Source organism: Pseudophryne corroboree, chromosome 2 (assembly GCF_028390025.1).
Source record: "Pseudophryne corroboree isolate aPseCor3 chromosome 2, aPseCor3.hap2, whole genome shotgun sequence".
NCBI classification, from domain to species: Eukaryota; Metazoa; Chordata; class Amphibia; order Anura; family Myobatrachidae; genus Pseudophryne; species Pseudophryne corroboree.
This window is the reverse complement of record NC_086445.1, coordinates 191,989,032-192,011,234: the sequence shown is the minus strand read 5'-3', so window position 1 is coordinate 192,011,234 and position 22,203 is coordinate 191,989,032. Positions and strand designations below refer to the sequence as shown.

Below are 22,203 nucleotides of genomic sequence, written 5' to 3'. Positions count from 1 at the left end.
GCCCAGCACAGGGGTAAGAAAAGACTCTGGTTTGGGACTCTAGCGTGAGGTTCTGTATTGATCTCATTTCCCAGGTTATTTCAGCTTCTTGCGTGTCTTAGTAGAAAGCAAATTAAAGAGATGAAGGGTAATGCTTTTACAAAACAGATTGGCCCTGGCTAGACAAGGGTGAACCTTCATAAACCCAATGCAAGGTCCATGCATTCCAATGCAGCAGGGTATAAGTCATGCAGCCACATGTTGGTGAGCAATACAAATCATAATTAGAAAGTGAAGAGAGAAACTGGAAAACGTACATATTTTCATTTAATTTATTAATCATTGTATCAGTTTCACCTTGTACAGCATTTCCATGATCACAATAATGCACAACTTCTGTACTGAAAAGCTGCTTCCAGGCTAATTATATACTCCTGTCCCTAAACATTTAACATTTATAGGACCTTGCCTGTTAAGTAACCTTGGGAACTGAGGATGTGCTACCCAGATACAGCACAGGTATACATGGCATACATTGTATTGGTCCGCTAGTTATCTTAAACATTTTCAGTTTATAAAAAAAAAAAAAGTCTTCTGTTCCCCATGTGCCAGTCTAGAATACGGAAGAGCTCACATAACATATTTGGGCCCGGTACATGCAGTGCAAATGACAGCCATTTCAATTGGGTATGTCGGTATGTGCTTAATGTCCCGTGGAGAGGGAATGGGCAGCTGATGGGAAAAGCCATCTCCCGCTTTCAAGATCATGAATTTTAAACTTGCAGCTTCCAATGATGATGTGATACATGAGCCTGTGCTGCTGCAGCTTTGTGGCCCTTTCCTAAGAACAACATATGGTGACACAATTTCAGGGCTTTCATGTGTACTTCATTCAAGCTGTTCTGGCATTCTCACCAGCAGTGCAGGAGTATAGTCACCGACTGTTCACACATAATGAACCAGTAAAACATTATGGGGTTAGGTACTTTACATAGAGGCTTTGCTAGTAACAAGACATAACACACAGCAGGACACTTCAGTGCCAGGAGCCATTGCCCCGTACTGAGACAAAGGTGTAATACACATCAGTGACATTGCCCTAAATACTCAGGGGATTTAAAACAGAAGATTGGAGAGAATTTGGGACTATGGCAACCCATCCCATCCCATCCCATCGGAATGAACACGTCCTGGTACAGAATCAGCAGCTATCGCAGCAGAGACCACTTGATCTGCTCTTTTGCAGACTGGAGCACCTGAAAGGATACATAATCATTACAGTTACTATTCTCATACAGGAGCCACTGCTCATTCTATCATACCCAAAATGGTTAGATAAGAGACAAAGGACCAAAAAGGTATACACTTAGTTTTAAAGTTAGACCCAGATTTATCAAGCCTTAGGGTGTGTACACACGGTGAGATATTTTCTTTTGATTTTGACTATATAGTCAAAATCGCAAGAAAAGTTGGTGCAGATCGCAAAGTGAAAGTCACCTTGCGATCCCGATGCGCGGTCCCGCCAGGTCGGCATTGCAAGAAAAGATAGACTGTGCAGGCAAGTCAATCCTTGCTAGATCGGTGTACTATCTAATTCATCTCACATGTCAATGACATCTCACATAAGCCAAAATCGTAAGCACACATAGTCCATATCTCAAGAAAAGTTAGTCAAAATCTGTGCTATCTGGGCTCCAGGGAGTTCAAGGAAAATGGCAAGTGAAAATCTGGCATAGCAAGGATCACACACCCTTAGAGAGTGATAAATTACCAATCAATCAGCTCCTGTCATTTTTCAAACACTGCCTGTAACATGGTAGTTAGGCGCTGATTGACTGGTACTTTACTACCGTGCAATTTATCACTCTCCAAGGCTTGATAAATCTGGGCTTATTTTCTCCGAAAGGGAGATTGCTATGATTGCGCACTAAACTGTGTGCATGCCATACAAATAATGTATAAATAAGTGTAGGTATGATAATGCTTTAGGATTATGAAGAATATGTGCTGCTCTCAGGATGGAGAAAGAGCACACATGGGGGTTTAAGCTCATCTCCCTTTTATATGAACACAACTGTATTTATTACTTTAGTATTTGACTTAATACATTGTAAAGGCCAAGCAGTCCAGATATGGTGCGAACCTCACCTGTGCACCTCACTGTCTCTAAAGCTCTTGCATTGATAATGTGATCACATTCCGACACCATCCCATTAGCGCTACATCTATAATTGTGGAGGTGCATGGAGGTCTTCTCTGCCTACAGCTGCCATCAGTGAATGAAGACTTTCCTTAGTACTGTCCCAATGATGGAATGTTATTTTTGCGACAATATCAATGCATTATTTCAGTGCGGAAACGCAAAACTTTGCCTTAATCCAGAATCTGAAGTGAATGGCACCAACATCCCAGTCATTGTGAAGTGGTTGTGCAGTACAGTGTTCCGGTGCTGTAGTCACAGGATGTATAGTATGGTACCCATCACTATCTTCCAGATAATTTCTACTAGTGACAGTATAATTCAGGAGCCGCTCACAGTATAGTTCTGCCACAGTCGATCCCACACTACAGTTAATAAATACAATGTCACTGTCAGCAGAGTTAATCCGGGTACACACTAGACGATATTCTCCTTGAGCGATATAGTCAGTGTTTGCCCTTGAACTCCCAGGAAAACGAGATGTGCCTAAACACTAAATTACATCACTAACGATATTATTCAGTGACGTCATCCTGCCACATCCCCGAACATGCAGTTTCTGGCGATATCATCAGATTGACCAGCATGTTCAGATGATAGGCGATGTCGTTAACGACCCATGGGAGCTTGCATCGTTAACGACAGTACTGGACGATTGTCGTAACAATATGTCATTATCGTCCACATTGTTAAAAAACTACACTGCAGCACAGATAATACAGTTCATCTATCATACAATCTTCTTACGATACACGTCAGTACTGGCCACTGTTAGTACATAACATTTAACAAAAGGGGGTTTGTTCAACAATTGCAGCCTCTCCCCAAAATAGTTGGAGCCATACAGTGACACAGGAATATGCTGTAATGTCTGACACCTACCTGCGAGACCGTTTGTTCTGTGAGAGGAACGTCATCACCCTGAATAAAATAAAGGTTATTCTTAGTTATATTAGTATATGGGACTTACAACCTTCTCCCAAATACTTTGACCTAAAAAAATTATAGTGATAAAGTTTCCTTTCTAGGTTCTCTTTATATTAACCTCCACACTTCCAGGCACCCTACTGATCTTTGCTGTACTGCAGCCAATTGACACCACTTCCATCATTCTATAGCTCTGCAGGTGGCTCTGCCAGTAGCTGGGCGCAGATTCCTAAGAGCACAGCAAACACTGTAACAGCATGCTAATGGGGCCCATAAATCTGCCTTCTCAGCAGGCATTCACAGGGAGCTGTGTGGAGGACCCAGGGGACAGATGCTAGTAAGAGAAACAACATATGGTGATACTGCACTTAACTACTTCACCACTGGCAGAGATACACTGCACACTCTGATCGCACAGTCTCTGCATTGCTCAGGAAGTCTAAAGATATCGCACCTAACTACTTACTGGTGGCATTAGCGGGGACATCAATACTGTGAATACTTTCTAGGTATGTTACACACATAATTAATGACGGCCTATTTTTTAGCTTTCTACAGATAAAGGAATGCACAACTATATATTTGTTTATGGTGCATATATATATATATATATATATATATATATATATATATATATATATATATATATATACATACATACATATATGTCATACACAGTAGAACTGCAGATGGTATGACCAGCTCTTCTACCGCATGTTAAATAGTGCTGTACACACATAATTGTATTTGTACTGCAGAGCCAATATTGTTCTGGATAGCTCAGCAAGCCTACAGCAGGCCCCGTAGGCGACTAGAGCAAGCATCACCACCAAGTGCTGTCTGCCTGTTTTACAGGCTCAGTGTCTGCACACATAGGGGGCGTCAATCACCAGGCTAATAATATGCCCAGTGCATTGTGCCAATGTTCTGCACTGCTGCTTCTAGATGGGCCACACAACACAACCATACCATGCTGACTCGCCATTTAATAGCGTACCTAGGTGTACAGAGAGGCAGCACTGTACAGAAGTGAGAGCCTTCCTACCACGGCACGCTCACCCCTCTTATTAGAGTTTATTAAATTACCGTTCAGTTAAGCCTCATTGATGGCAAATATCAATCAACAGAGTGAGAAAACAGTGGATTATCTTAATACATACAGATTTTTTTTTTGTTTTACATTGGGCAAAGTGAGACTAGACACACAGGGGGAGATGTATGAAGCTGCGTTATGGGGATTAGTGGTATCAGTGTGTGTAGTTGTGTGCTGCTGGTACCGCTTCTCCCATGTATCAATGAGAAGATGTGTTGGTAATGATGGGAGGGATATGCGCCCCTGTCTTTATCGGCGTCGCCAGTGGCACTGCCCATTTTGACAGCACATCTGTCATTGCCCCACCACAGCAGTGACAGCACTGTCCTTGGCTGTTGCGGCTGTCAGGCTCCTTGCTGTGCATGGGAGATCTTGCAATGCTTGTGAGATCTCACGCATGCCCAGTGGAGCTGGCTGGGAGGTGAGGCACAGCACATCTGCACTAGATTGATGCGCTTTGGGGTCTGGCGGGGATCGCCGGAGGGGAGTTTTCACTCCGCCAGACGAGATGTTAATACATCTTATTGATGCTGCTTCCCCTTGGTAAAGAGGCGAAGCAGGAAGAGCTATAGCAGCAAGATTCGTGCCACTATAATACATCTCCCACACAGTTCTCTAGTGAAATTTCACAGAAAGGTATAAAAATGTATCCTTTGGAACAGCCCTCTGCAAGGGAAGCTTCTAAAGTGTGCCCCTCTCCACTGCTCTCTTACTCTGCACACTGGTGGGCTAACTCTGGGGCAGATGTAATAACCTGGAGAAGGCATAAGGAAGTGATAAACCAGTGATAAGTGCAAGGTGATAAACACACCAGCCAATCAGCTCCTGTTGATTTATATACTGGAGCTGATTGGCTGGTGTGTTTATCACCTTGCACTTATCACTGGTGTATCACTTCCTTATGCCTTTTCCAGGTTAATACATCTGCCCCTCTGTACTTTCAAGGAACACCCTCATGCAACCGTACTCCTCCCATCTGCTGGGGCAAGCATCTGCTCCTATGTGAACAGCGCCCCCTTGTGCCACAAACCCATGCACATGGGTGGATATTCAGCTGCATGGCACCACCACAAACTCCTCATTTTAAAATATGTGGTATAAACATGCTGTCTCTAATCTGCGCTGCCTTACTTTCCTGTTACTCTTCCCCAATGAAGTCAGTCTTTTCTTAACATACGATAACTACTGGACCCTATTGCAGTGGTTCCCAAACTGTGTGCCGTGGCACCCAAGGGTGCCTCGGGACACTTGCAGGGGTGCCTCAGGTTGGTGGTCCAGAACCAATTCAAATTATGCATGGTCAATGTAAAAAGCAAAACCAGTGCTGGTGGCTGCCAATCATAAAATATATTGACAGTCAGAAGCAAATCTTGTCCCTCACCACATAAGTTACCCTAAGGATGACATATAAAGACAATTCACTTAATTTAATATTTATTTCTGAATTTTTCAATAAGAAACTATTGGCTTAGGGGTGCCGTGAAAAAAATTCTGATACTCTAGGGTGCCGTGATTCAAAAAAGTTTGGAAACCGCTGCCCTATTAGCTAGATTTACTATGGTGTGGTATTTTAAAAATTTAGATGTTGCCTATAGCAACCAATTCGATCCTAGCTATGATCTTTTAGAAAATGCTACATAAATAAGTAGAATCTGGTTGCTATGGGCAACATCTCCACTTCTAAAAACCCACACATTAGTAAATCGGATTCTATACCTTACATGGAGCACTTAATGTGAGAAGAACATTCAAGTTAAAGTAATTTCCACATACCCTCAAGGCAACACGATGAACCACTTGCTGGGGGTCACTCTCCAAAATAACACTGCAACGAGGAATAGAGGTGAATGGGGTTAAAAGAAATGTAAGTTGTCATTGAACAGTTATACTAGTAAAGTCCTCCAGGCACCGACGAGTTAAAAAAAAAAAAAAAAGGCAATTCCTACATGTCATTATAGCCAGAGCACAGCGTCTCAATCTGCAGAAGCCTATGATGGAAGCATTCCTAATGATGTCATTACACGGATACATAGCAGCACTTATACGGTAATGACATTGTTAGGAGCTGTTCTCCTTACCGAGTCTCTATGGTGGTAACTGCTGCGCTATCACAATTCAAACAAAAACAAGCACAGACGGGAAATGTACAACTTCCAGATTAACACTTCTATTTACAATCACAGGAGGATTTTACGGTCTTCATTTGTGAATGTGAATTGCCTTGTGTTCATGCTGGATATTTAACCATTACATTGCCAGGAATGTAAGCAGCCAATACCACGGCTTAATAACCAGAGCATTGTAGTAACTGAACAGAGTTTATAACTTGAAAAGTACAAGCAGGTGAGAGGTCTTAGAGAGTACTGCAAAGTAATGCAGCAACACATGGTTTTTATATCTTACAGTTATAGATAATGGCCCAGAGCACAAATGTAATTTCTTACCCGCCATCTATTATCTCATCAACCGCGAGGAACAGCCCTTCCATGTTCTCCAGGAGGGTTCGCTTCTCCACATTTTTTCTGCAGAACAGGCAGATTTGACATTAGTTACGCTTCCCACAGGACAGCAAAAGCAAGAATGACACCTGCAAGCTGTTAAAATTGACTACAAACATACAAAGGAGAGATTGTTTTTTTAAACTCACACTAACGCTGGGTACACACCATTCAACAATGCCACCCAGCAATGCAAGGATACATGGCATCCGCTGTACAAGCTATACGTTCCAACAGCGCAATGCATCACCGCATGTGGCATGGAATCATCCCACTGGATGTGCAACACATCCAAAGGGGCGATTAACCGAACAACAGCTGGGAATAACCGATTAGGGGCACACACTACACAATGTGTACGATATATCGTTCCAACCCGCATTGTGCGCTAAGTCGTATAGTGTGTACCCAGCTTAAGGGGCAGATACAATTGCACTTCGGTATGTTGCTTCTTCTTCAGGGTAAAGTGCCTGGAGCTATTCAATTAGACCTGTGAGCAGCACCAAGGCAGCAGATAACACTAAATTTCCCCCCTCCCGGGCCATCAAAACTTTGAAATGTATTAGGGAACCGAAGGATTACAATATTACAGACGCTATGTAATAACCGAAGCACAGCTTTAAAGATGTGAAAATGTGTGATTGTATTCACTACCATGCGCATGAGAACAACATATAGGACCCAATTCAGATGCGGTCACAAAGCGGCTGTTGTACGCAAATCAGCCAGTGTTTTCTTACTGCAGATGCGTCTCAGGGAACGGACTGACAAGAAGACAGCTTTTTGGTATGGTAACAGTGAGTGGTCAGTTATACACAGGCATGCCATGGCTGTACAGATGGCGTTTTCTGGGCCTGCATAATTTAGCAGTTGCGATCTTCCTCGCTACGGGAGAGCATTCACCACCCCGGGAGAGCAGCTCAGCCTGCACGTCTTCAGAGGCACTCAGAATCATGGCACCGATGTATCAGCAATTATACGCTGGATAGAAATGATGCAACAGCAGTGAGCAGCCCACGTTCAGGTTAGCTCCTGCCCATACAGGTTGAGTATCCCATATCCAAATATTCCGAAATACGGAATTTTTTGAGTGAGATAGTGAAACCTTTGTTTTCTGATGGCTCAATGTACACAAACTTTGTTTAATACACAAAGTTATTGAAAATAATAAGAATTTACTCACCGGTAATTCTATTTCTCGTAGTCCGTAGTGGATGCTGGGAACTCCGTAAGGACCATGGGGAATAGCGGCTCCGCAGGAGACTGGGCACAAAAGTAAAGCTTTAGGACTACCTGGTGTGCACTGGCTCCTCCCCCTATGACCCTCCTCCAAGCCTTAGTTAGGATACTGTGCCCGGACGAGCGTACACAATAAGGAAGGATTTATGAATCCCGGGTAAGACTCATACCAGCCACACCAATCACACCGTACAACTTGTGATCTGAACCCAGTTAACAGTATGATAACAAAGGAGCCTATCTAAGGATGGCTCACTACAACAATAACCCGATTAGTTAACAGTAACTATGTACAAGTATTGCAGATAATCCGCACTTGGGATGGGCGCCCAGCATCCACTACGGACTACGAGAAATAGAATTACCGGTGAGTAAATTCTTATTTTCTCTGACGTCCTAGTGGATGCTGGGAACTCCGTAAGGACCATGGGGATTATACCAAAGCTCCCAAACGGACGGGAGAGTGCGGATGACTCTGCAGCACCGAAAGAGAGAACTCCAGGTCCTCCTCAGCCAGGGTATCAAATTTGTAGAATTTTGCAAACGTGTTTGCCCCTGACCAAGTAGCTGCTCGGCAAAGTTGTGACGCCGAGACCCCTCGGGCAGCCGCCCAAGATGAGCCCACCTTCCTTGTGGAATGGGCTTTTACAGATTTTGGCTGCGGCAGGCCTGCCACAGAATGTGCAAGCTGAATTGTACTACAAATCCAACGAGCAATAGTCTGCTTAGAAGCAGGAGCACCCAGCTTGTTGGGTGCATACAGTATAAACAGCGAGTCAGATTTTCTGACTCCAGCCGTCCTGGAAACATATATTTTCAGGGCCCTGACTACGTCCAGTAACTTGGAGTCCTCCAAGTCCCTAGTAGCCGCAGGTACCACAATAGGCTGGTTCAGGTGAAACGCTGAAACCACCTTAGGAAGAAACTGAGGACGAGTCCTCAATTCTGCCCTATCCGTATGAAAAATCAGGTAAGGGCTTTTATAGGACAAAGCCGCCAATTCTGACACGCGCCTGGCTGAAGCCAGGGCCAACAGCATTACCACTTTCCATGTGAGATATTTTAAGTCCACAGTGGTAAGTGGTTCAAACCAATGTGATTTTAGGAACCCCAAAACCACATTGAGATCCCAGGGTGCCACTGGAGGCACAAAGGGAGGCTGTATATGCAGTACCCCCTTGACAAACGTCTGAACTTCAGGAACTGAAGCCAGTTCTTTCTGGAAGAAAATCGACAGGGCCAAAATTTGAACCTTAATGGACCCTAATTTTAGGCCCATAGACAGGACTGTTTGCAGGAAATGCAGGAAACGACCCAGTTGAAATTCCTCTGTAGGGGCCTTCCTGGCCTCGCACCACGCAACATATTTACGCCAAATACGGTGATAATGCTGTGCGGTTACATCCTTCCTGGCTTTGATCAGGGTAGGGATGACTTCATCCGGAATGCCTTTTTCCTTCAGGATCCGGCGTTCAACCGCCATGCCGTCAAACGCAGCCGCGGTAAGTCTTGGAACAGACAGGGTCCCTGCTGGAGCAGGTCCCTTCTTAGAGGTAGAGGCCATGGGTCCTCTGTGAGCATCTCTTGAAGTTCCGGGTACCAAGTCCTTCTTGGCCAATCCGGAGCCACGAGTATAGTTCTTACTCCTCTCCGTCTTATAATTCTCAGTACCTTGGGTATGAGAGGCAGAGGAGGGAACACATACACTGACTGGTACACCCACGGTGTTACCAGAGTGTCCACCGCTATTGCCTGAGGGTCCCTTGACCTGGCGCAATACCTGTCTAGTTTTTTGTTGAGGCGGGACGCCATCATGTCCATCTTTGGTTTTTCCCAACGGTTTACAATCATGTGGAAGACTTCTGGATGAAGTCCCCACTCTCCCGGGTGGAGGTCGTGTCTGCTGAGGAAGTCTGCTTCCCAGTTGTCCACTCCCGGAATGAACACTGCTGACAGTGCTATCACATGATTTTCCGCCCAGCGAAGAATCCTTGCAGCTTCTGCCATTGCCCTCCTGCTTCTTGTGCCGCCCTGTCTGTTTACGTGGGCGACTGCCGTGATGTTGTCTGACTGGATCAACACCGGCTGACCCTGAAGCAGAGGTCTTGCTTGGCTTAGAGCATTGTAAATGGCCCTTAGTTCCAGGATATTTATGTGAAGTGACGTTTCCAGGCTTGACCACAAGCCCTGGAAATTTCTTCCCTGTGTGACTGCTCCCCAGCCTCTCAGGCTGGCATCCGTGGTCACCAGGACCCAGTCCTGAATGCCGAATCTGCAGCCCTCTAGAAGATGAGCACTCTGCAACCACCACAGGAGAGACACCCTTGTCTTTGGGGACAGGGTTATCCGCTGATGCATGTGAAGATGCGATCCGGACCATTTGTCCAGCAGATCCCACTGAAATGTTCTTGCGTGGAATCTGCCGAATGGAATCGCTTCGTAGGAAGCCACCATTTTTCCCAGGACCCTTGTGCATTGATGCACTGAGACCCGGTCTGGTTTCAGGAGGTTTCTGACTAATTCGGATAACTCCCTGGCTTTCTCCTCCGGGAGAAACACCTTTTTCTGGACTGTGTCCAGAATCATCCCTAGGAACAGCAGACGTGTCGTCGGAATCAGCTGTGATTTTGGGATATTTAGAATCCACCCGTGCTGCCGTAACACTAATTGAGATAGTGCTACTCCGACTACTAACTGTTCCTTGGATCTTGCCCTTATCAGGAGATCGTCCAAGTAAGGGACAATTAAGACGCCTTTTCTTCGAAGAAGTATCATCATTTCGGCCATTACCTTGGTAAAGACCCGGGGTGCCGTGGACAATCCAAACGGCAGCGTCTGAAACTGATAGTGACAGTTCTGTACCACAAACCTGAGGTACCCTTGGTGAGAAGGGTAAATTGGGACATGGAGGTAAGCATCCTTGATGTCCAGAGACACCATATAGTCCCCTTCTTCCAGGTTCGCGATCACTGCTCTGAGTGACTCCATCTTGAACTTGAACCTTTGTATGTAAGTGTTCAAGGATTTCAGATTTAAAATAGGTCTCACCGAGCCGTCCGGCTTCGGTACCACAAACAGCGTTGAATAATACCCCTTGCCCTGTTGCAGGAGGGGTACCTTGATTATCACCTGCTGAGAATACAGCTTGTGAATGGCCTCCAATACCGCCTCCCTGTCGGAGGGAGACGTCGGTAAAGCAGACTTTAGGAAACGGCGAGGGGGAGAGGTCTCGAATTCCAATTTGTACCCCTGAGATACCACCTGAAGGATCCAGGGGTCTACTTGCGAATGAGCCCACTGCGCGCTGAAATTCTTGAGACGTGCCCCCACCGTGCCTAAGTCCGCTTGTAAAGCCCCAGTGTCATGCTGAGGACTTGGCAGAAGCGGGAGAGGGCTTCTGCTCCTGGGAATTGGCTGTCTGTTGCAGCCTTTTTCCCCTTCCTCTGCCCCGGGGCAGAAATGAGGAGCCTTTAGCTCGCTTGCCCTTATGGGGACGAAAGGACTGCGCCTGATAATACGGCGTCTTCTTATGTTGAGAGGCGACCTGGGGTAAAAATGTGGATTTCCCAGCCGTTGCCGTGGCCACCAGGTCTGAAAGACCTACCCCAAATAACTCCTCCCCTTTATAAGGCAATACTTCCATATGCCGTTTGGAATCCGCATCACCTGACCACTGTCGCGTCCATAACCCTCTTCTGGCAGAAATGGACAGCGCACTTACTCTTGATGCCAGTCGGCAAATATCCCGCTGTGCATCACGCATATATAGAAATGCATCTTTTAAATGCTCTATAGTCAGTAATATACTGTCCCTGTCTAGGGTATCAATATTTTCAGTCAGGGAATCCGACCAAGCCAACCCAGCACTGCACATCCAGGCTGAGGCGATTGCTGGTCGCAGTATAACACCAGTATGTGTGTAAATACATTTTAGGATACCCTCCTGCTTTCTATCAGCAGGATCCTTAAGGGCGGCCGTCTCAGGAGAGGGTAGAGCCACCTGTTTTGATAAGCGTGTGAGTGCTTTATCCACCCTAGGGGGTGTTTCCCAACGCGCCCTAATCTCTGGCGGGAAAGGATATAATGCCAATAATTTTTTAGAAATTATCAGTTTTTTATCGGGGGAAACCCACGCTTCATCACACACCTCATTTAATTCCTCAGATTCAGGAAAAACTACAGGTAGTTTTTTCTCACCGAACATAATACCCTTTTTAGTGGTACTGGTATTATCAGAAATATGTAAAACATTTTTCATTGCCTCAATCATGTAACGTGTGGCCCTATTGGAAGTCACGTTTGTCTCTTCCCCGTCGACACTGGAGTCAGTATCCGTGTCGACGTCTGTATCTACCATCTGAGGTAACGGGCGTTTTAGAGCCCCTGATGGCTTTTGAGACGCCTGGACAGGCACAAGCTGAGTAGCCGGCTGTCTCATGTCGTCAACTGTCTTTTGCAACGAGCTGACACTGTCACGTAATTCCTTCCATAAGCTCATCCACTCAGGTGTCGACTCCCTAGGGGGTGACATCTCTATTATAGGCAATTGCTCCGCCTCCACATCATTTTCCTCCTCATACATGTCGACACAACGTACCGACACACAGCACACACACAGGGAATGCTCTGACAGAGGACAGGACCCCACTAGCCCTTTGGGGAGACAGAGGGAGAGTATGCCAGCACACACCAGAGCGCTATATATATACAGGGATAACCTTATATAAGTGTTTTTCCCCCTTATAGCTGCTATATTGTTAATATTACGCCAATTAGTGCCCCCCTCTCTTTTTTACCCTGTTTCTGTAGTGCAGGACTGCAGGGGAGAGTCAGGGAGACGTCCTTCCAGCGGAGCTGTGAGGGAAAATGGCGCCTGTGTGCTGAGGAGATAGGCTCCGCCCCCTTCTCGGAGGCCTTTTCTCCCGCTTTTATGTGGAATCTGGCAGGGGTTAAAATTCATCCATATAGCCCTGGGGGCTATATGTGATGTATTTTTGCCAGCAAAGGTGTTTTTATTGCTGCTCAGGGCGCCCCCCCCTAGCGCCCTGCACCCTCAGTGACCGAAGTGTGCTGAGGAGCAATGGCGCACAGCTGCAGTGCTGTGCGCTACCTTGGTGAAGACAGGATGTCTTCTGCCGCCGATTTTCCGGACCTCTTCTTGCTTCTGGCTCTGTAAGGGGGCCGGCGGCGCAGCTCTGGGACCCATCCAGGCTGGGCCTGTGATCGTCCCTCTGGAGCTAATGTCCAGTAGCCTAAGAAGCCCAATCCACTCTGCACGCAGGTGAGTTCGCTTCTTCTCCCCTTAGTCCCTCGATGCAGTGAGCCTGTTGCCAGCAGGTCTCACTGAAAATAAAAAACCTAAAACTAAACTTTCACTAAGAAGCTCAGGAGAGCCCCTAGTGTGCACCCTTCTCGGCCGGGCACAAAAATCTAACTGAGGCTTGGAGGCGGGTCATAGGGGGAGGAGCCAGTGCACACCAGGTAGTCCTAAAGCTTTACTTTTGTGCCCAGTCTCCTGCGGAGCCGCTATTCCCCATGGTCCTTACGGAGTTCCCAGTATCCACTAGGACGTCAGAGAAATTGTATTAAATGACCTTCAGGCTGTGTATAAGGTGTATATGAAACATAAATTAATTGTGTGAATGTAGATACACTTTGTTTAATGCACAAAGTTATTAAAAATATTGGCTAAAATTACCTTCAGGCTGTGTGTATTAGGTGTATATGAAACATAAATGCATTATGTGCTTAGACTTGGGTCCTATCACCATGATATCTCCTTATGGCATGCAATTATTCCAAAATACGGAAAAATCCGATATCCAAAATACTGCTGGTCCCAAGCATTTTGGATAAGGGAGACTCAACCTGTATTAGCATATAATCGCAACTGCACACGGCAAAAGATAGCAACAGCAATCGCTAGATCAACCACATCTGAATTAGGCCTATAGTGCAGGGTAAAGTTGTGATGTTACTTACCGGAGCATTTGGCTTAATGAGTCAAAGAGGCAATTCAGAACAGCCATCAGCATGAGCTGTACAGGATTAAAAGGAAATATGGGAAAACACGAGTAGATGTTATTTACATATAAAGTTTTCAAGTTCAAATTGTTTTGCAAAGTTGTACACTAGGTTCACGTGGATAGTAATTAAACCACTTCATGTCATTAATGACTGCTTAGGCAATATTCAGAATCTCAAGCAATAGTATTACCAATGGTTCTGAGCTTTGTTATCAACCACAAAACACTGCAGTAGCCGCACATTCTAAAGACCTAACAAAACACTATTCTGCACAAACACAAAGATTTTCAGGCTATATGCCAGACAGAGTTCTTCTGAACTTCTGCAGGCGAACTGGGCATTACTTTGAAACATATAGTGGCAAAGAATATCATATACAAACACCATATGTTCTGGGCCACCGTGGGCAAACAGACCCAATAATCATTGCACCCACTGTACCATGGCGCCCCTAGTGCTACATCAGGTCTTCATTCCAAGCCACAGAGCGAGTCTTGCGGGTTGCGCTTCTAGAGCAGCTGCAGTGTCATTTTCCTGCCATGTTAATGTAAATTTAATGCAGTCTCCATGCAGTCCACAGAGTTTAAGAATTCAGGATCATTTATTTAAATACAAAGTGCTTACTAAACAATTTACAGTGATTTAATAACAAAGTCAAAATGGCTCATTTGAAATGATTTAATTGACATCTGTGTGCCATTAAAGAGATATAAAGCAGTCAGGAATAACATCTTTTAAGTCCAATTTAGTTACATGCAAATAATTTAACCACTCAGTGCTGGTGTCTCTGATGCTGTAATGTCCAAACGCAAACTCTCACACAAGTCAATAGAGAGAAGTATATTTTAGGAGCCAATTAGTGAAACCTAGTATGTAGGGTGTCTTAAGAAGTTGTGCAATCGTTGCAGCCAATTAAACCCCCAAAAGTGGGTGTGCTCAGTTGTGCCCAGTTTAAGTGAATGCACACACTGGAAACAGGAGTTAAGATGCACACACACGGTGAGATATTGTCTATGCGATTTCCCTTGAACTACCCCAGAAGCACCGATCTTGACTATACACACTGTGCGATTTTGACTATGGCATACTTTGAACTACAGTAGATAGTCAAGATTGACTTGCCTGCACAGTCTATTTCTTTCTTGCGATACTGATCACGCGCATCGGTATTGCAAGCTGTATACACACTGGGGGTAATTCCAAGTTGATCGCAGCAGGATTTTTGATAGCAACTGGGCAAAACCATGTGCACTGCAGGGGAGGCAGATATAACATGTGCAGAGAGAGTTAGATTTGGGTGTGGTGTGTTCAATCTGCAATCTAATTTGCAGTGTAAAAATAAAGCAGCCAGTATTTACCCTGCACAGAAACAATATAACCCACCCAAATCTAACTCTTTCTGCACATGTTATATCTGCCCCCCCCTGCAGTGCGCATGGTTTTGCCCATTTGCTATCAAAAATCCTGCTGCGATCAACTTGGAATTACCCCCACTGTGCGATATGCACTAATTTTCCTTGAGATTTTGACTATATAGTCAAAATCGCAAGGTTATATCGCACCGTGTGTATGCACCTTTAGTGTTCATTCCGCTTTTGTCAATCTTGCTCACAACCTCAAAGGAAAAGCAGCTACAAAAGTTATTTTATTTCTAACACATTCATGTGTAAAAATAGGATTTTGATACCTACCGGTAAATCCTTTTCTCGTAGTTCATAAGGGATATTGGGTAACACATTAGTACGATGGGGTATGCACTGGCTCCTTTGGACCAGTCTATACCCCGTCGTACTGATGTGCTCCCCAATATCCCTTATGAATGCTAGAGAAAATATGAATTTGAGGCAATGACATTCTGTTTTTTAATAAACTGCAAGTGGAGTACGGTCCGCTCCTAATAATTACATTAGACATGGTGTCTTTAAAATCTGCACAGGCTCCTTTTCAGAGACCACTGGTCCAGTTCTTTGATAATCCTTCACTCCAGAATGCATTCAAACCTTAGGCTTTACATGCGGGCTATATCGTTCACACCTCTGCAGAATTACTACAAAAGGTACAGAATGAAATTAGCACTCTTCTCTGTTAAGCTATGTGGTTGGTAGTTTCTCGCTCTCCACTTTATCACTTTCAAAGGCTTAGCATAGACTGCAACCTTTATTTTTTTTAACCATATTGTTATCGTAAACCCTATTTGATCCTTATTTCTTTGTAAGGATATCCTTATATCCATCCCATGCATGTTTAAATTGATCTACTATCTTAGCCTCTACCACCTCTGATGGGAGGCTACTCCACTTGTCCACTACCCTTTCTGTGAAGTCATTTTTCCTCAAATTTCCCCTGAACCTACCTCCCTCCAGTTTCAGTGCATGTCCTCGTGTTCTAATACTTCTCTTTGAAGAATGTTTCCCTCCTGGACTTTGTTAAAACCCTTGATACATTTGAAAGTTTCTATCATGTTCCTCCTTTCCCTTCTCTGCTCCAAACTATACATATTAAGATATTTTAGTCTTTCTGGGTAAGATTTGTGCTGTACACCTTGCAACATTTTAGCTGCCCTTCTCTGTATAGTCTGTAATGTATTTATATCCTTCTGGAGATATGACCTCTAGAACTGAATATAGTGTTCCAGATGAGGCCGTACCAATGTATACTGTGGCATTATTACCTTTCTTTCTGCTGCCGATTCCTCTCCCTATGCAGCCAAGCATCTCACTAGCCTTCCTCATTGCTTTGTTACATTGCTTACCAGCCTTTAAGTCCCCTGAAATAGTGACTCCTCGATCCCTTTCCTCCTTTTTGGTTTCCATTATAGTGCTGTTAATACTATATTTAGCCTTTGGCTTTTTGAGACCCAAGTGCATGATTTTGCATTTTTTGGGCATTAAACTGTAGTTGCCACGTTCTTGACCATTCCTCTAATCTACCTAGATCAATCAATCATACGTTCTACCCCTCCTGGTGTGTCTGCCCTCTTGCATACCTTTGTGTCATCTGCAAAAAGGCATACTTTCCCTTCAATACCATTTGGAATGACACCAATAAAGATATTAAAAAGCACTGGTCCAAGTGCTCTATAAATAACATTATTATTGTTTTATATTAAAACATGAGCTGTAACTACTTGAATCTGGTGCTTTGTTACACAAATACAGCGCAGATGTTAATGTCATTTTAGTCCCTTTAATGTAAAGCTTGAGTAAATGTCAGCGCATTATAAGTAAATGATAATAAAAAAAGTAATTGTGAAAAATAGAATTTTGAATACCTACCGGTAAATCCTTTTCTATGAGTCCGTAGAGGATGTTGGGCTGCTCAAAGAACCATGGGGTATAGACGGGATCCGCAGGAGACAGGGGCACTTTAAGACTTTCAAAAGGGGCGTGACCTGGCTCCTCCCTCTATATCCCCCACCAGACTCAGTTTGGAATTGTGCCCGGCGAGACGGACATTTCGAGGAAAGGAATTAACAACAAAGGTGAGCACAACACCAGCTCACGCCATAAGCATGCCGTACAACATGGCAGATAACTGAACACATGTCAACGGACATGAACCAGATTCACCAAGAAGCTGAAAAAAAAAACATAACACCAACTGTGTTTAATCAAAACTACACTGCAGAAACAATACGCACGGGGACGGGCGCCCAACATCCTCTACAGCGAAGAATCTTTGTGGCTTCTGCCATTGCCGCTCTGCTTCTTGTGCCGCCTTGGCGGTTTATGTAAGCTACTGCCGTGACATTGCCCGATTGAATCAGAACCGGCAGGTCTCGAAGATGTTCCGCTTGTAGAAGGCCGTTGTAAATGGCCCTCAGTTCCAGAACGTTGATGTGAAGATGAGTTTCTGGACTTGACCATCTTCCCTGGAAAGTCACCCCCCAACCTCGGAGACTTGCATCCGTGGTCACTAAGATCCAGTCCTGGATCCCGAACCGACGTCCTGCAAGGAGGTGAGAGCTGTTGAGCCACCACAGGAGGGAGATTCTGGTGTTGGGAGATAGAATTATCTTCCGGTGCATATGCAGGTGGGATCCGGACCACTTGTCCAACAGATCCCACTGAAACACTCTGGCATGGAACCTTCCGAATTGGAGGGCCTCGTATGCCGCCACCATCTTTCCCAGCAATTGAATGCATTGATGAATGGAAACCGTTTTCGGTTTCAATAAGAGTTTTACCAAACTCTGAATTTCCAGAGCTTTCTCCACATGGAGAAAAACCTTCAGCTGGACCGTGTCTAGAATCATGCCCAAAAACGCCAAACGGGTTGTCGGGATCAACTGTGACTTTTGCAAGTTCAGGAGCCAGCCGTGCTGTTGCAGAACTGACATGGACAGTGCAATGTCCTGTAACAACTTGTCTTTGGACTTCGCCTTTATCAGGAGATCGTCCAAGTACGGGATAATTGTAACTCCTTGCCTGCGCAGGAGAACCATCATTTCTACCATTACTTTGGTAAAAATCCTCGGAGCCGTGGACAGACCAAACGGCAACGTCTGAAACTGGTAGTGCGTTTCCTGGATAGCAAACCTCAGGAATCTTTGGTGAGGAGGATAAATGGGGACATGAAGGTAAGCGTCCTTTATGTCCAAGGAGACCATGAACTCTCCTTCCTCCAGACTGGAGATCACCGCTCTGAGAGACTCCATCTTGAATTTGAATTTCTCTAGGAATAAGTTGAGAGATTTTAGGTTGAGAATAGGTCTCATCGAGCCGTCCGGCTTCGGCACCACGAACAGGCTTGAATAAAAGCCCTGCCCCTGCTGATCTAGGGGTACCGGGACCACAACCTGATTTAGACACAATTTTTGTACTGCACCGCAGACTAGTTCCCTTTCCTGCAGTGAAGCTGGCAAGGCTGATTTGAAAAACCGGCGAGGGGGCACGTCTTGAAACTCCAGTGTGTACCCCTGGGATACAATCTTCAACACCCAAGGGTCTAGACCCGAGCGAACCCAGACCTGACTGAAAAACCTGAGACGTGCCCCCACCTGAGCGGGTCCCTGTAATGGGGACACGGCGTCATGCGGTGGGTTTAGGATGAGCCGGGGAGGACCTCTGCTCCTGGACAACCGAGGAGGCGGGTGCCCTTTTTCCTCTACCTCTGGTAGCCAGAAAGAAGTTGCCTCGGCCCCTTCTATACTTGTTGGGCCGAAAGGAATGCATTTGATAATTTGGCTGTTTCTTTTGCTGCGTAGGAACAGAGGGTAAGAAGGTAGATTTACCCGCGGTAGCTGCCGATACTAAATCAGCAAGTCCTTCACCGAAAAGTTCTCCTCCCTTGAAGGGAAGGGATTCCATGTTCCTTTTGGAATCAGCGTCAGCATTCCACTGATGAGTCCAAAGCGCACGTCTAGCCGCAATGGACATAGCATTCGCCTTAGCACTAAGGAGGCCAGCGTCACGTACAGCCTCTTTCAAGTATGCAGCTGCATCTCTCATATAACCCAGCGTCACCTGGATGGAATCTCTATCTAGACTCTCCCAATCAGAAGATAAAGTGTCTGCCCACTTTTCAATAGCACTACTGACCCACGCGGACGCAATAAGAGGCCTGAGCAACGTCCCTGTAGTAGTGAAAATAGCCTTCATGGTAGCCTCCTGCTTACGGTCTGCCGGCTCCTTACGAGTCGTCGACTGAGCTGCAGGGAGGGCTACCTGTTTTGACAAACGCGCCAGGGCTTTGTCTACAGTGGGGGGATTCTCCCACGGGTCCCTATCCGACTCGGGAAAAGGGTATGCCACGTTGATTCTTTTAGGAATCTGAAACTTTTTATCAGGGTTATTCCTAATGCTATCAAAGAGAGCGTTCAGTTCAAAACAAGGAGGAAAAGTAACCGAGCGCTTTTTCTCCTTGTAAATCAGGACTCTGGTTTCAGGTGTAATAGGGTCCTCATTAATATTCAAGATATCTTTAACAGCTACAATCATATACTGAATACTCTTAGCCAATCTTGGATCTAATCTGGAATCAGCATAATCGGCATCAGAGTCCGTGTCGGTACCTGTGTCAACTAATTGGTCAAAACTACATTTGTGTGACCCTGCAGGGTCTTGCAACTGTAATAAAGCGTCCTCTACTGTTCTCTTCCACACCTGGGATTGAGACGCAGACTCATCGAACTTTTGATTTAATGATGTGACACTAGCATGCAAAGCATTCAAAGTATTTAACCAATCTGCAGTCGGCGGTGCCGACATGGCCACTCCCAAAACATTTGGTGTCCCCAACAAATCGTCCCCCGGAGAGGAATAATCAGCCTGCGACATGTCTACACCTGAGAAACAGCACACACACCAAGCAGTGAGGGAACACAAAGGGAAAAAGCCAGCTCACACCCCAGCGCCAAATAAGCAGGTCTGTGAACACCAAAGATGTCCCAGAGTTGTCTGCGCTTGTTTTAGATAAATAAATATGCCCCCTCTTATGTCTGTTTAGCCCCCTGGTACTTGCTGCGGAGAGGAAGGACCAGCGACTTCAGCTTGTGGAGGAGGAAATGGCGCCAGTGAGCCGTGAGGAAGAAGCTCCGCCCCCAACATGGTGCGCTTCTTCCCGCCTTTATTATTTCATTACATGCCGGCGGGGGTTAGGGGTCAGTGCCAGGGCACTGTAGGATTAAGCCAGCCTTAGGTAATATATACTCCCCAGGGCGCCCCCCCCCAGCGCCCTGCACCCAGCGGTGTGTACTCAGCGGGAGCTCGGCGCGCACTGTGCATAGCCGCTGTGCGGTACCTCTACAATGCCATCTTGAAAGATGAAGAGAAGTCTTCTTTCTTCTTATACTCACCTGTCTTCTGACTTCTGGCTTGAAGAGGGGGGACGGCAAGCTGTGGGAGGGAGCATCCAGGCGAGCCCGGCGTTCGTCTCCCCTCAGGAGCTGAAGGCATCCTGTCAGCAGCAGCAGAGCCCTGGATCTCATCAGAAGTGGGTCTAGACTGCTCTCCCCTCTTGCCCACGAAGCAGGGAGTTTGTAGCCAGCAGATCTCCCCAAAATAAAAAAACCTAACATTAAGTCTTTCAGAGAAACTCTAGGAGCTCCTCCTAGTGCCCTGTGTCTCGTCCGGGCACATTTCTAAAACTGAGTCTGGTGGGGGATATAGAGGGAGGAGCCAGGTCACGCCCCTTTTGAAAGTCTTAAAGTGCCCATGTCTCCTGCGGATCCAGTCTATACCCCATGGTTCTTTGAGCAGCCCAACATCCTCTAGGACGAAATAGAAATAACAATTCATGTTTGTATTCTTTTGACTGCATACTTTTATTAACTAGACCGGCTTAATGATCTCCTGTAGATAATATCATCCTATTAGCATGCCGGCTACTGCAGTGTAAAAACAGACATAATATATGTGCTATGGAAGAGTCAAAGGATGTTATGATCCAATCCAATTCTTCAACACTCAAGTAATTAGCAAGCTGTGGAACATACCTCATTCTCATGGGAACTTCCAATGACGTAGAAGTACAGGTCAATGCTGCTCTTATACACAACTGTCAGCCCCTCTAATAGAGCAATTTCACCTGCAGAGAGAAGTAAATATTAGCCAGAGATGCAGATAACACACCAGACAAGTGAGAAGAGGAATCGCCTCTACACTAATTTTTTCAAACAAAATCCACCTAGTTTGTGCTGTTTGGAAGATGCATCTGTTTTTTTTCAGGGTACCAAGGATGATTACTTCAAATCGTGGGTAATCCAGCACAGGGTCGTAACTAGGAATATGGAAGCGGCGACTCCGCCTAGGGCACGAGGCCAAACTTACAGAGTTGCACAAGCACTGTTTTTCTTATTTTTATAGACCTGGCTTTGTATTATACCTATGCTGCATTACTATTTTCTAACAATTGAAATGAACTCTTCTAACCCGTCCCTTCCCTCCCGATCTGGTTCGTGCATGTGTCACATATGTAATGCAGTGCATATCCTTGGGCACAGATCCCCTGTAGTGGGTAGTACAGCCTTGAGCACAGATCCCCTGTAATGGGTAGCACAGCCTTGGGCACAGATCCCCTGTAACGGGTGGCATACCCTTGGGCACAGATCCCCTGTAATGGGTAGTACAGCCTTGGGCACAGATCCCCTGTAATGGGTAGCACAGTCTTGGGCACAGATCCCCTGTAATGGGTAGCACAGCCTTGGGCACAGATCCCCTGTAACGGGTGGCACAGCCTTGGGCACAGATCCCCTGTAGTGGGTAGCACAGCCCTGGGCACAGATCCCCTGTAGTGGGTAG

The 22,203-nt window shown here is 45.6% G+C and overlaps 1 protein-coding gene across 2 annotated transcripts in view; it reads right to left on the bottom strand.

The window, feature by feature from the left end:
- Positions 1–297: 297 nt before the first annotated feature.
- COPZ1 (COPI coat complex subunit zeta 1) overlaps positions 298–22,203 on the bottom strand; it is a 53,742-nt gene continuing 31,836 nt past the window's right edge. For both annotated transcript variants that reach the window (XM_063952182.1, XM_063952183.1), the window contains 6 exons: positions 21,399–21,490; positions 13,919–13,974; positions 6,644–6,721; positions 5,973–6,024; positions 3,062–3,100; positions 298–1,235 (listed from right to left, as the gene is read on the bottom strand). In XM_063952182.1, the coding sequence (XP_063808252.1) occupies positions 1,188–1,235; positions 3,062–3,100; positions 5,973–6,024; positions 6,644–6,721; positions 13,919–13,974; positions 21,399–21,490 (365 nt within the window). In that variant the 3' untranslated portion in view covers positions 298–1,187. The remainder of the gene's footprint in view (positions 1,236–3,061; positions 3,101–5,972; positions 6,025–6,643; positions 6,722–13,918; positions 13,975–21,398; positions 21,491–22,203) is intronic.